This window comes from Belonocnema kinseyi, chromosome 4 (genome assembly GCF_010883055.1).
Source record: "Belonocnema kinseyi isolate 2016_QV_RU_SX_M_011 chromosome 4, B_treatae_v1, whole genome shotgun sequence".
Lineage (NCBI taxonomy): Eukaryota > Metazoa > Arthropoda > Insecta > Hymenoptera > Cynipidae > Belonocnema > Belonocnema kinseyi.
The window spans coordinates 143,362,167-143,375,598 of NC_046660.1; the positions used below are offsets into that span (position 1 = coordinate 143,362,167).

At 34.9% G+C, this 13,432-nt stretch overlaps 1 protein-coding gene across 3 annotated transcripts in view; it reads right to left on the reverse strand.

Moving 5' to 3' along the window:
• The window catches only part of LOC117171802 (hepatocyte growth factor-regulated tyrosine kinase substrate), a 191,032-nt gene that overhangs the window by 60,471 nt on the left and 117,129 nt on the right, over positions 1-13,432 (reverse strand). For all 3 annotated transcript variants that reach the window (XR_004466922.1, XM_033359418.1, XM_033359419.1), the window contains one exon: positions 9,084-9,358. Coding sequence is in view for 2 of the 3 variants with exons in the window: in XM_033359418.1 (XP_033215309.1) it covers positions 9,084-9,358 (275 nt within the window). In the remaining variant the exon portion in view is untranslated. The remainder of the gene's footprint in view (positions 1-9,083; positions 9,359-13,432) is intronic.

Genomic DNA, 13,432 nt, shown 5'->3' on the forward strand with positions numbered 1-13,432 from the left:
GCAGACGTTCTAGTAATTGTAATGTTATGCAATTATACCACTTTCTTCATTATTCGTGAATGGAACATTTTCGAATGTAATCACAAACTGCTCGTAAGAAATGCAGATTTTTTTTGCCTTTACACTTTTACATTATCCAGTAAAATATCAACGGAGAGATGATTGACAGTTATTGTTATGGACACAATCACGTCCACGTATACACTAGGGTGGCTCAAAAAGGCTTTTATTTTTAAGAGGGCAACTATCCCCCCAATTTCATTCCAAATCCAAAAAAAGAGATTCCCTAATTTTTTATTTTTCGATTTTAACAGGTGCCGGTTTTGACTTGAAGTTTCCCATGTAAAATGCATAGGGAAAAATCACTTTTTCGAGTTGTTGGAATAATTTTTTAGGGTTTAAAAAAATGTAGACGGAAAGAATGGGAGCCTGTAGAGAATTATCCTACGGAGAATTTCATGTATCATATACATGGGTTTGACAATCCTAACATACACCCACGAGTATCTGAAAACTACCCTTAAAACAAAAAATGTCAATTCTTCATGAAATTGACATTTTGAGCACTGTATTCTTGTCTTTTTCTACTTAAAATTATTAATATTGGTCTAATGGAACATTTATTATCATTGGTTAATTAATTTAAAATTATTTCAACAAACGGAATTTGTTTAATAATTGTTTTCGAACAAAATGTTTTCCCTCAAAATTGTTACTGTTAATCTAGTGGAATATTCAATAACATTGGTAAATTAATTTTTAATTGTTTAAACAAATGAATTTTGTTTAAATAATTTTTTTTCATTCGTGTTTTCCCTAAAATGATTACTATTGGTCTAGTGGACTATTTATTAACATTAGGTCATTCTGTTTCAATTATTTAAACAAAAGGAATTTGTTTAAATAATTTCGTGTTGATGATTTTTAAAATAAAAATTAGTACTGTTGGTATAGTCGAGTATTTATCAGTAATTATAATTAAATAATTAATTCAATAATAATTAATTTATCAGTAATATTAAAGGAATAATTTTTAATGAAAATTTTTTTTTATAAAAAAATAAATCAAACAATGTTGATAAACATTCCACTGAAGAAACATTAATAATTTTTGATAAAAAAATCATTTACAGAAATTCCATTTGTTTAAACAATTGAAAATTAATGAACTAATGTTAATAAATATTCCACTAGACCAATAGTAATAATTTTTAAGTAAAAAACGAAAAAAATTGAAACAAATTTCATTTGTTTAAATAATTGAAAATTAATTAAACAACGATAATAAATATATCCACTAGACCAATATTAATATTTTTAAGTAAAAAAATACAAGAATATAGTGTTCAATAGGTCGATTTCATGAAAAATTGACATTTTTTATTTTAAGGGTAGTTTTCAGGTACTCGTGGGGGTGTGTTAGGGGTGTCAAAACCACATGTCTGATAGATAGAATTCTTCGTTGGATAATTCTCTACAGGTCCCCATACTTTCCAGTCCAAAAGATTCATAAATTTGTCACTCGAAAATCTTCAGAAAACATTGAAGAGTTGAGAAAGAAGGCCGAAGAATTTTTTTACTGGTGTCAGACAAAAAATTAAAGAATTTTAATTAAAAAATGTTTATAATTCAGATTAAAGTGGCTAGCATCTGGAAATGCATTCAAGAGGAACTTTGGCCGTCGAAGGAGAAAAACAAGTGCAATGCCTTGTTCAGTCAGTGTCAGCAACAAAACATAGTTAAACAATACAACCACTCATATCAGGTGAAGGGAAACTTTTTTCACCGTTGTTTCTAGTCTTCAAAAAACAAAGTGGAATAAAAATCTGGGAAACTTACTTCAGGTATGAAAAATTACGAACAATTCATTTAATTTAAGCATGTGAATTCAAAAAACGATTTCTCAAATTACATTTACCATATATCACATTTATATTACATTCCCTTTAGATCACTTCAAAATTTGGTTGGAGAAAATACACTTTCCAAAAGTGGGACCAAATAGCGTTCTATTAATTGACGCATGGAGTTCTCATTGCCCTGGAATAGTAGCTCAAACTGCACCCGAGAACAAACGTGTCAATGTACAAAGAATACCAACAGGGACAACATGAAAAATTCAACCCCTGGATGCATATGGTTTTCGAATCTGGAAAAATTACGTACGGCACTTTTCCGATAGCGTTATCCTCATGAATCACGATGTCAATTTATATTTAAGAAATAATATTATTAAAATGCAACCTTTGGTTCGCAACCAATTATTTTCACCGAGGTACGTCAATTTGTTCAAACATTCTTGGTACAAAAGTGGGTACATTGTTGACAAACCAGAACATTTCAAAAATACAGTTGATTTTAGTTTCGGAGAATCTTGTGCAACACATTGTGAAATTCAAGGATGCCCAAATGTGACTGTCATTCGATGTTCATGATGTAAAAAAGCGTTATGTTTGAAACACTTTTTCGACGATTACCATTGTCGCTTCACGTTTAAATAGTAACAAAAATTGTGCACTCTAATGCTCATGAATGGTACATGTATTTAAAACTACAACAAAAATATAGATACAAGAAAATGTTCGAATTAACCATTTTCAAGTATTATGAGAAATTAATATTGTGTTAATTTTAATGGTGGAAAAATATATTGACAAAATTTCAATGGCTTGAAATTTTTGATGAGACACTTTTAATTTTGAAATTTTGATGTTCAGATTAGGATTCAGCGACTCCAAAAACTATAGGATACTCACTTTTATAGGAATCCAATAATTATTAAAATTTTTTATCAGCCGTATTGGATCCGCCATTTTTAATTTTTAAAATTCTGTTACCAAATTTGGATTCAGCGACCCCAAAAATTCCCGTATACACAGTTTCATCAGAATCGCACGTTGCTTATATGCATATATATGATCAAGTGTATTTATGGGTAGTCACCCCTTACAATATGATTTTTGGAAAAAATGTAAGAACACGTCAACTTACATTTGTACTGTTGGGTAATATGCATTGTTTCATATTTTTCCTTTTAATTTTATCTTACTATCCATTATTTTCGTCGTATGAAGGGGGTGGCTCACCCCCTAATTTTTTTGAATGAATTCAGGGAAAAAGGGTTTTTCATCTCTTATAATGTCGAAATTTTTCCAATTAGTTTTGTTAAAAAATATTATTTTCTTCTATGTGAACACAAACATATTTTGGGGGTTGTTTCACTCCCTTAAACCGTTTATTGACCGATGAGAAAAAATGCGTGCCCCTTAGTTTTTGGTTCCCTACAGCATATATCAAGATCATTAAAATCTGTGGGGGAAGGGGGCAGTTGGGGTACTTTCCTTGTGAGAAGCGTTGTTCGAGCGAGTTCGGGCTGAGAGCGGTGGCCCTAGGACCTCGGGGTCGAGAAGGGGTTACACAACCATGCGTAAATATTGCTGTGAAACCAGGGCTGTTTACACACTATTTACTTTCGGACGCCCTAGAAATAGCTTTAAAGCCAATTTCAAACAATGCCTGAATTATATTAAAACCAGATTCGGGTGTATAAGATTTCTAATAATTCACTTTCGTCTCAAATATTTTGCATACAATTATTTTTTATTTACAATTAGTTAATAAATAGATTATTATTTGTTAATATTAAGTATTATATTCACATTTAAATTGCATTACTTTATTTTTTTCTGAAATCTCAGCGTGAAACACATAGTGATCCGCATTAGGGTCCGGGCCCAATACTAGATCACCAACAATCTAATTTATAAATAAATTTTATTATTATTTTTATTGCTTGACTTTATTTTTGAAGATTCTCTTTTTGATGATGAGCTAGGTTATAACCTGCTCTGAAAATGATCCGCATTTGGACCTTGAATCCAAATGTGGATCAAAATTATACATACATACTCGTTCCCTTGTCCTATAGCTGTATACAAAAAATAAATCGAAAGTTCCTTTTTCGAAAATTGGTTGAAGTTACAGTTTTTGAGTTAATTAAATATTTAAGCTGGATCAATCAGAAGCGCGGTATAAACATACGTGCGTGCGTGAAATAACGTTTTAACACATTCGGAAAATCACCATCAAACTGGCATCGATCTGAATTTACTTGAAGGGGTCTTACGACATTTTTCTTCATCCCTTACTTAGGGAAAACAACTTTTTTTTGCAGTAATCAAGATCTTTAGAACTAATGAATTTTTGGTAAAATAAAAAACACGACCATTAGAGCCACACAGATCTGAATTTAATTCGACGAGGGTTAGAAATTTTGTTTCTTCCCCGATTTAAGTTTTGGATAAATTTAATAACAAAGGGAATGCTGTTCCAAAATCTCCAGCAAAAATTACTCACGGAGAGAAGAGCAGTTGGAACATAATTCCCTTTGTCACAAATTTGATCAAAAAATCATTGGGCTCAAAGAACTTTAATAATGAAGAATTCATCGATCTCGATAAGTAGGAGATGGCAAATATTTATAACACTTTCCAAGTAAATTCAGATGAGTTTCACTGCGAGGGTGTGTTTCTGGGGATGTTAGAACATGATCCTCTTGGCCATTCAGTTTATCTAAAAATCATTGGGCCCGAACATCTTAATTACTGTAAAATTAAGATAGGTGTAACTGCAAATTTGTATTCCTGCGGATGTTAGAACATCATCCTTCTAATGATTTGAGTTATTAAAAAAATATACTTGGTCCAAAGAAATTGATACCTGAAGAAAATGTTAGACTTTGTTTTTGTGTAGCCGGATATGTAAAAAGTCTGCGTAAAACTAAAAAACTGAATATTGTACCTTAAGGGCATGCTCTTCATGACCACGTGACCAAACTAGTCCCCGGTTACGAATATTTTTTTTGTGTTCACGGTGTCCACACGGATTGAGATATCGTGTTTAAAATTTGACAGGTTAAATAAAAAGCACTAAAGAACGTTTGTATACATCAATATGTTCATAGTTTTAAAGAAATTTTATTTATAAATCGATGAAATAGGATATTACCATTCGAGTTATAGCACTTGCAGATAATTTTTGGTTTGATGCATTTCGGATTTTTTGGTTCGCGTATATTGAGCACTGACACCCATTTTGTACTATACCGTCTAAACCTTAAAAAAATTAATTTAAGCAATAAAATTTGCACATTCGTTGCAAATCAACAAATAAGTATCTGCATACACGTAACCTATCATTATTTTTGGAGCATTTTTAGAGATTTCTAGCGAAGAGAAAAAGAAACTTTGAACGTTGATAACGTCGAGATCATGTGAATAAGTTTATTCATAAAATTTTTGTGTGGAGAATGAAATGATTTTCGTTTTTTTTTGGTCTTCACTACGCCCACATGGAATGAGATATCGTGTTCAGGATTTAGGAAGTTATACCGAAAGGACTAAGGAACGTTTGTTTATATCAAAATGTTTATAATTACTAAGAAAGTTTTCTAGTGAAATACTATAGGAATAGGGAAAAAACTTCGATAAAGTAGAGCCTCGATTTAAAAAAATCGAGGAACATCTTAGAATGTGATACTCAAAAATCCGTCCAAGTCCCATCTTGAGATCAGCTGATCGATTCAACGTCAAAAATAAGACGTTAAGAATTATGGAAGTTGGAAAATTCCGAAAAGGAAATTTAATCACATTTCTGGTATTGCTATATTTACAATTTAAAATTTATCTTTTACTTTTAGGACCAAAAAAATGAAAATCATTCTTCTTTTTTTCTCCGCTAGAAATCGCTAAAAATGCTCCAAAAATAATGATAGGTTACGTGTATGCAGATACTTATATGTTGATTTGCAACGAATGTGCAAATTTTATTGCTTACATTAATTTTTTAAGGTTTAGAAGATTTAGTCCAAAAATGGTGTCTGTGCTCAATATACGCGAACCAAAAAATCCGAGATGCATAAAACCAAAAATTATTTGCAAAGCGCTATAACTCAAATGGTAATATCCTATTTCATCGATTTATAAATAACTTTCTTTAAAACTATAAACAAATTCATGTATGCAAACGTTATTTAGTGCTTTTTATTTAATCTGTCAAATTTTAAACGCGATATCTCAATCCGTGCGGACACAGTGAACACCAAAAAAATGCCCATAACCGGGGACTAGTTTAGTCACGTGGTCACGAAGAACATGCCCTTAAGAGGTTCCGAGTTACAATCAACCAGGGACCCGAATATTGTTTTAAACGTTTTTTCTTTTGCTTAAAATCACTGATTTTCAAAAATTATTCTGTGCCTTTAGTTTTATTAGTTTTATGAGAAAGTGTCCCACAGATGAATGAAATTAAAGTTAATTTCCAGTCATTAAAGAAAAGAAACAATGGATTTGAAAAGCAATTACTCTAAAAGATGGTTAGAAAATATTGTTAACGCTTTTAACGAGAAATCATGATAAGTATTTTATTTTTATGTTCCAGGTAAAATGCTGCTCATTTTCGTGTTCACATATCAATTCAAACATATCACGTACAATTTGTTTCAACCATGCCCATCTATTTCATGATTAAAAAAAGTAAGGGTGGAAAGGTTGAATATTTAAGGTAACTTTTGAGGGAACTTGAAATTATTTATTCTAGTAACTGTAATTTAATTAGTGTTTTGTTTCGTTTGTTAAGTAACGTAACTGTCACGAGTTCCTTAAAAATAGTCACTTGCACTACATTTAATAGGTCAGGAGAGACGCTACATTATAAAATGCACTACAGTAGACTCTACGCCACTTCTCCTTTTCGGGACTGTAGGGGAAGCGAACAGGAAGTGTCAGATAACCCTCTCTCCTGCGTCAAGCCGCGTTCGGCGCAGTAGGCGTAGCCGGCCGCGTATGCGTGTGATGAGACAAGGAGTGAGGGTAAGCGAACGAAGGAGAAATCGGGAAACGAGAAGTGTCGTAGCGAGAACTATCATAGAGTCTAATGTATATGCAATTATGTGTAAATCTAAAAAAAATGTGGCTTAAGGCGATCTAAAGTTACCACATCATAGCTGTCCTCTCAGCGACCTTTTCTATTTTTCTGCGCTGGTCTCGAACACGAAGCTGGACCGGGCCCTGTGGCTCTCAACCGGTGGCTTCTACATTATGTTATAGTGGTACATTTAAATTGAATCGTGTATGAATTCTGTTCCGCACTGCCATGGAGGTCGAGTCGAAGGCGCTTTTTTTACGTGCTAATCCCCAATAGGCCTGGTCCACTTGACAATGGAGCATGCACCTTCACTCATTCCCACTACTAGTTAGTCTTACGGAAAATATCTTAGCAATAGAGAGTTCTTAAATCTACCGATGTAAGACTTTTCTGGAAATTACTGTATATAAATATGCCAGAGTCATACAATTTTCTTGCCGATAGTAAACAAAATTCTTCTTTAAAAACGCCTGCAGATAGTTAAAAATGTATGTAAATCATAAAAAAAGAAATCCACATGTATCGTTAACAATTAGACTCCATACATATTTAATTTAGTATAAATATCATAAACAAATTTCTTAAAGTGACGTAGAGTAACGTACGTTACTTTGCATTGTAGTTACCCAAAAATTTCAACACGTTAACGCGTCTTCGAATCGACCTCCATGATAGTGCGGAACAGAGTTCATACACGATTCAATTTTAATGTACCAATGTAACATAATGTAGAAGCCGCCGGATGAGAGCCATAGCACCTCGTCCAGCTTCGAGATCGAGACCAGTGCGGAACAATAGAAAAAGGCCGCTGAGAGTGCAAGTATGATGTGATACCTTGTAAGCATGATTTGGTACTTCGACATCACCTTCAGCCAAAAATGCGTTAGACCTATTAGCCATAGTCCGTTTTTCCCCTAGATGCGGAAATTCCCTAGAAATTCATATTTTTTGGGTATGGCATTGACAGTGGATTTGAAGTTGTCTAGAAAAAAATTCGGCTTGCTATCTTTACGTATTTGGTTGCGCTGAATACGAATCTGACATTAGAGTTTCCCCATCCCGTCAGGAGTTTCTCCCTAGTCGCGGAAAATGCTCTAGAATTATTTCTTCAGAATTATTTCATACCCGAAAGAGCTGATTTTTTAGAAAATTTTCCACTTCTTGCTGGAAAACCTGGGGCGCTGGGAGGAAACTAATGACAAATACACATTTAGCACACAAAAATACAGAAAGATATTATGCCTGACTTGTTACCGGACAATTTAAATACCTTAGATAATTTCATACCCAAAAAAGATGATTTTCTCGGAAATTTTCTACCTCTGGGAAAAAACCTGACGTGCTGAGGGAAAACTAATGTCAGATTCGTATTCAGCGCATCAAAATACATAATGATATTATGCTCTGTTTGTAAATGATTTCATACTAAGAGTAATTTATACCCAAAAAAGCTGATTTTATGTAGGGAATTTTTCGCGTCTAGAAGAAAACCCTAATGTGCTGGCCAAAAACTAAGGTCAGCTTCGTTTTCAGCAACCCAAAATATATGTAGGTACCATACTCTGATCTCTCGCGCATGGCACTTTTTTTGGGCCTGTGTAATTTTTAATAATCCTTTGAGGGACAAATGTCTCTTATATATCACTATAATTTCACCAAGTTTCATTAAAATCGAACAAGCACTTGCAAATCCTAACCCTTCTGACATATACAAGCCCTTATACGCAAAAATTGATCCAATTCCATTTATAAGGTTGAAAGTTTATCGCAGGACATCTAAAAAACGACTTTTTTTTGCAAAAAAAAACACAACTTTTAAGTTCTTCGTAAAAATGCTAATGGGACTGGAACATTATTTTAGTTCTTTTTTAGTTTTATGCAGAATTTGGTCGCTTTCCTTTTGGTAAGGAAAATTTTTAACCTCACATCAGATACACAGGAAAGCAACCATCTACTCAAATATCCTTTCGGGCTATACAAACAACGTATTTGGCAATCGATCCGTTCTATATGTTTTAGGGCATAAATATAGAAACTCACAACGGTTTTATAAACAAAAGAATGAACTTTGTACTTAATTCCGAGCAAAAGTACCGAATTCTCGAACTATAAAGAATAAAAGGTCCAGAAAGGATGCAGCATGTCAAGTGTACACTTACTTGTTGAATTGTTCGTAGCATGATTCGCAAACTCTAACCTCTTTCTCAAAACCAAATTTCGGTAGTGTAGAAACTTTGCTAGAACATTGTTGACAGAAAACCTGTCCACATGCTCGGCAGTGATGTTTCCGTTGGACGATACTAAAGGTCACGCGACAACGATGGCACATAGTTCCGTCAGCCCACTCAGGAGCAGTATCTGCACTAAACATGGCGTCGCTTTCCTTTAATGCTGGAAACTTATGACCTTCGGTTTTCATAATATTTACTGTATCCTGAAACAAAACAAAAATCATTTATATTAGATTAAGCATATACTAAAGCGAGGTTAATTATACTTAATTGTACTAATGATAAGCTATTTCTAAAAAGAATTTTGCATTATAAAATTCTGATGTTCAATTAAATCTAAGAACAAAATTCAACGTCCAACTGACGGGGTTAGTACCTGTTTATCAAACATATTTTCGGTCATTAAACTTAGGATTTAAGCCTCCAAACCTATCACTTTTAAATTTGGAGCATTTCAAACTCAATTCATAATTAAGTATTTCACTCTGTAATTAAAATAACGGGACAGTTATTTCAGTTTTTGCGGCAAAAATACTGTTTCCAGCACTCAAGAGCTATTAAAGTTAACCTTTCAAGTGCGCAGCTAACACCGCGTATAACTAATGTCGAGCAAAAGATTTTTCTCTCTCCTGGACAAACGTCCAGGTAGATGCAAGTACTTTTAATAAAAGTCGGATGCAGCCGCAGATTATCACTGGGTGCGATAACGGTTCATAAGTAATTCTAGGCCTTCTTTAAAAGATCGTAAACCTACAACGTAAATGGCAGCGTTATACGGATAAGGCCAATTTTCATCTGAGATGATCGTCTTATGAGGAGGCCCGTAAAAATGGGTGCTTGACAAGTCGGAGTGGATGCGTTTAGCGGTGGTGACTTGGCAAAGGTGTCAATTTTGAAAGTTAACTAACGTGACTCGAATAAGGTTGAAAATTAGTGTACATGTAGGGGATGGAATTAGAAATAGCACCTGCGTGGTTTCAGGCACTTACCAACATGCAAAAGTGCTGTCAGGCGGGTTCAAAGTCGCCGGAAATTGCTTGAAATTGATTTTACAGGAAAAAGCTTCAAACAAAAGTTGGTCCACTCCCAGAGATGCATATTTTTATTATTATATCATTTGTTGATAAAACTGATACATTTGAAGAAAACATCGATTAAAGAAATACCATAACGATGTTTTCTCCAAATGTATCAATTTTATCAAAAAAATTAATTAATAATGAAAACTTTTGTTTGAAACTTTTTCCTGTAAAATCAATTTCAAGAAATTTCACCTGAATTTCCGGTGACTGTGAAGCCGCCTGACAACACTTATGTATCCAGGTAAGTGCCTGAAAATGCGCAGGTGTTATTTCTAATGTCATCCCCTATATGAACACCAATTTTCAACCTTATCCGAGACACGATAGTTAACTGTCAAAACTGACACATTTGCCAATTCGCCACCGCTAAACGCATCTACTCCGACCTGTAAGGTTCCCATTTTTACGTTCCTCGTCATAAGACGAACATCTCAGGTGAAAATTGCCCTTATACGTATCACGCTGCCATTTACGTTGTAGCCTTACGGTCTATAAGGGGATTAAAACGACTAGCGTTTTCGCAACATCTAAAACATATGTCTGTGAGGACGCATTGTTTAATGTAATATTGAAACCATATAATCTAAAGCCAATTTTACTCGCGGGAGCAAAGCGAGTTTTTCGAAAAATGTTCTTGTTTTTTTTTCGTAATTGAAGGTTGGGTGTCTTTTGGCGCTTGCAAAACACAAAGCCCCAGCTAACAGAGTATGCCGTGCTGCAGACACCCGGTTAGATTTAAGTGACATAAAATCTTAAATTAATGAATTTTTGTCGCTTTGAGTAATATATAATAATATAATATAATACAATGATAAAATAGAACTAATAACATATAACAATATAATAGGTAAATATAATAACATGATAATAAAACTGTAAAAAATCACATAAAAATAATATAAAGAGAGCCTCAGTGGCTCTGTTGATTAGGTGCTCGGACGTCACTTTACAGGTCCAGGGTTCCATTCCTGCGCCGGTATCTCTGAAAATTTTTCTATGTACCTTTACCAAGGTTCTGCGTGTTCGGGCGCCACCTTCAAATTTAAGTCCCCCCATCATACACTTGACTGCAATTCCGGTCCGTGAATGATAGGTCGAAAAAAAGGCTTTTCTTATTACGTCAAATTATAAGCCCACTGCTCTTAGCATATTACTTGATTGCATTACAAAAATGCGTCCATAAATGATAATATATATCGGGACAGCCCCGTGCAGACTATTCAAAAAATGAAATCCCACCTCTAACAAAAATGCAGACAACATATTGGGCTGTAACTATCTTAAGCCTAAACCATTACTTCAATATAACATATAATACGGGTAGGCTCATCTTTGAAATATGTTCTTTCATAAATATAAATACTAGCAATACTAGTTGATGCATTAAACCGTTTTCGATATCATTAATTTCAGGGTGGAGGGGGGGGGGGGCATGATGAAGGTAACCTCTGGGAAGAATTGCGAAGAACTGTGAAGATCTGTTTAATATTCGAATTTTTGCATTGAATACATTTTTCGTATGGTAACTTCAAGTAACCTGAAAATTACAAAGTTTGGTTTTACGAAAAAAATTATTTAACTAAACTGTCCTCGCCCCCTCATATACACTTCTTGTAAAAAAATATACTATGTGGTATTTACAAAATATATACTGCTATTATTTATGAATCATAATGGGGAAATTGAATTCTGAAGTTATAGCTTCTTACCGATACATCCTCATAAAAGAACATTTCTCAAGAATAAACGTACGCACATTCTTCAGAAAGGTTTTAAAAATATTTAATTAATTTATACTTTTTTCATTTACTCTTACTTATTAATTAAACATTTGAAATGATTTTGACGGTAATAAAAAAACTGATTTTGACGGTAATATAAAAACTTTCTTACCGGCAAAAAGGAGGATATTATATATATTTTAGAAAAATTATCATTAAATGTTATTACTATTTATTTTTATCATTGTATTATATATATATATATATATATATATAACCGAAGGGCCTATGACAAAGCCACCGAACGCGTCCTCGGGTTGCGGATAGAGGGTCCCTGTACCAAAGGTTTCTGCTGAATATGATTACAAAAATAAATAGGCAGTCGCGGACAATTGTCCAGGGGTGGTCCCGAAGGAATTAACCCCCAAGCGGAGGTGTGAAAACCGTTCCGAAAGCTGAATGGCACCTGAATGGCTCTACAAGGATTCCCTAGCTTCTCGTGGAAACAACAATGACAACACCAAACATAGTTGTAGTAAGTGCGGTTCAAAACAACAGAACGCGCAGGGCTCCCGACAATGGGTCGGCCAACAATGCCGACCAATCTAGAGCTGGGGGAGACAATGAAAATGGATTCAATGCGATGGATCGGCGGGATCTCGCGACCTTTCGGTGGACGGAGCAACTGAATTATGACTTGCTGGAGTGCTACGATGCGAGTGTGGCCCGTGAACGGGGTTACATGGCACGGCTGCATGCTCTGTGGTGCGAGAAACACCCGGAGCTATCGCACTTTTCGCAGCAACGTCTGCGAAACCATGCTGAACTACTCCGTAAAAGGGGCCATGTAAGCGGAACGCCTACTCTACCAAAGCTAGAACAAGCCGGTAACAAAGAAAGAGAGGCGACACTAAGACCAACCGCGGGCAGGCATCCAATAGATGAAGAGCGATGCTACACGACCCGGAGAAACATCAACACTAAGGTTTCTCTCAAGCCTAAAGATCTGGCTGAAATGGATGACGAGCTTCGTGGACATTTGTCCGGTGAATCCGACCTCTGGGCTATCAATTATTGTGTGTATAATGCAGCGAGAGCTTTGGTCGATGCGAACCGTAAAACAAAACCAACGGCTGATCATAAGACCAAAAGACGAATGCATCAACTTGCCATAAAGATAGGCTGGGAAAGACAGTACGCGTCCCGCATTCAATGTGTGATTGACTACATCACATCTGGCAGGAATTTTACCGCAAAGGTTCGAAAGTTCGCGCGCGAACTCTGGACCCCTTATCACACACTTAACAAGTTAAAGCTGCTGACCATCAGGCAGCATATTGTTGAGAGAATACGGATACTATCGGACGCTAAGAGAAGTCTAGAGCGGAGGGAGAGGTGGATCAGAGAAAATCTACAGTTTCTCTCTGACCCATCTCGACTCTTCCAAAACCCTCCAGTTACTGTCGAACACCCA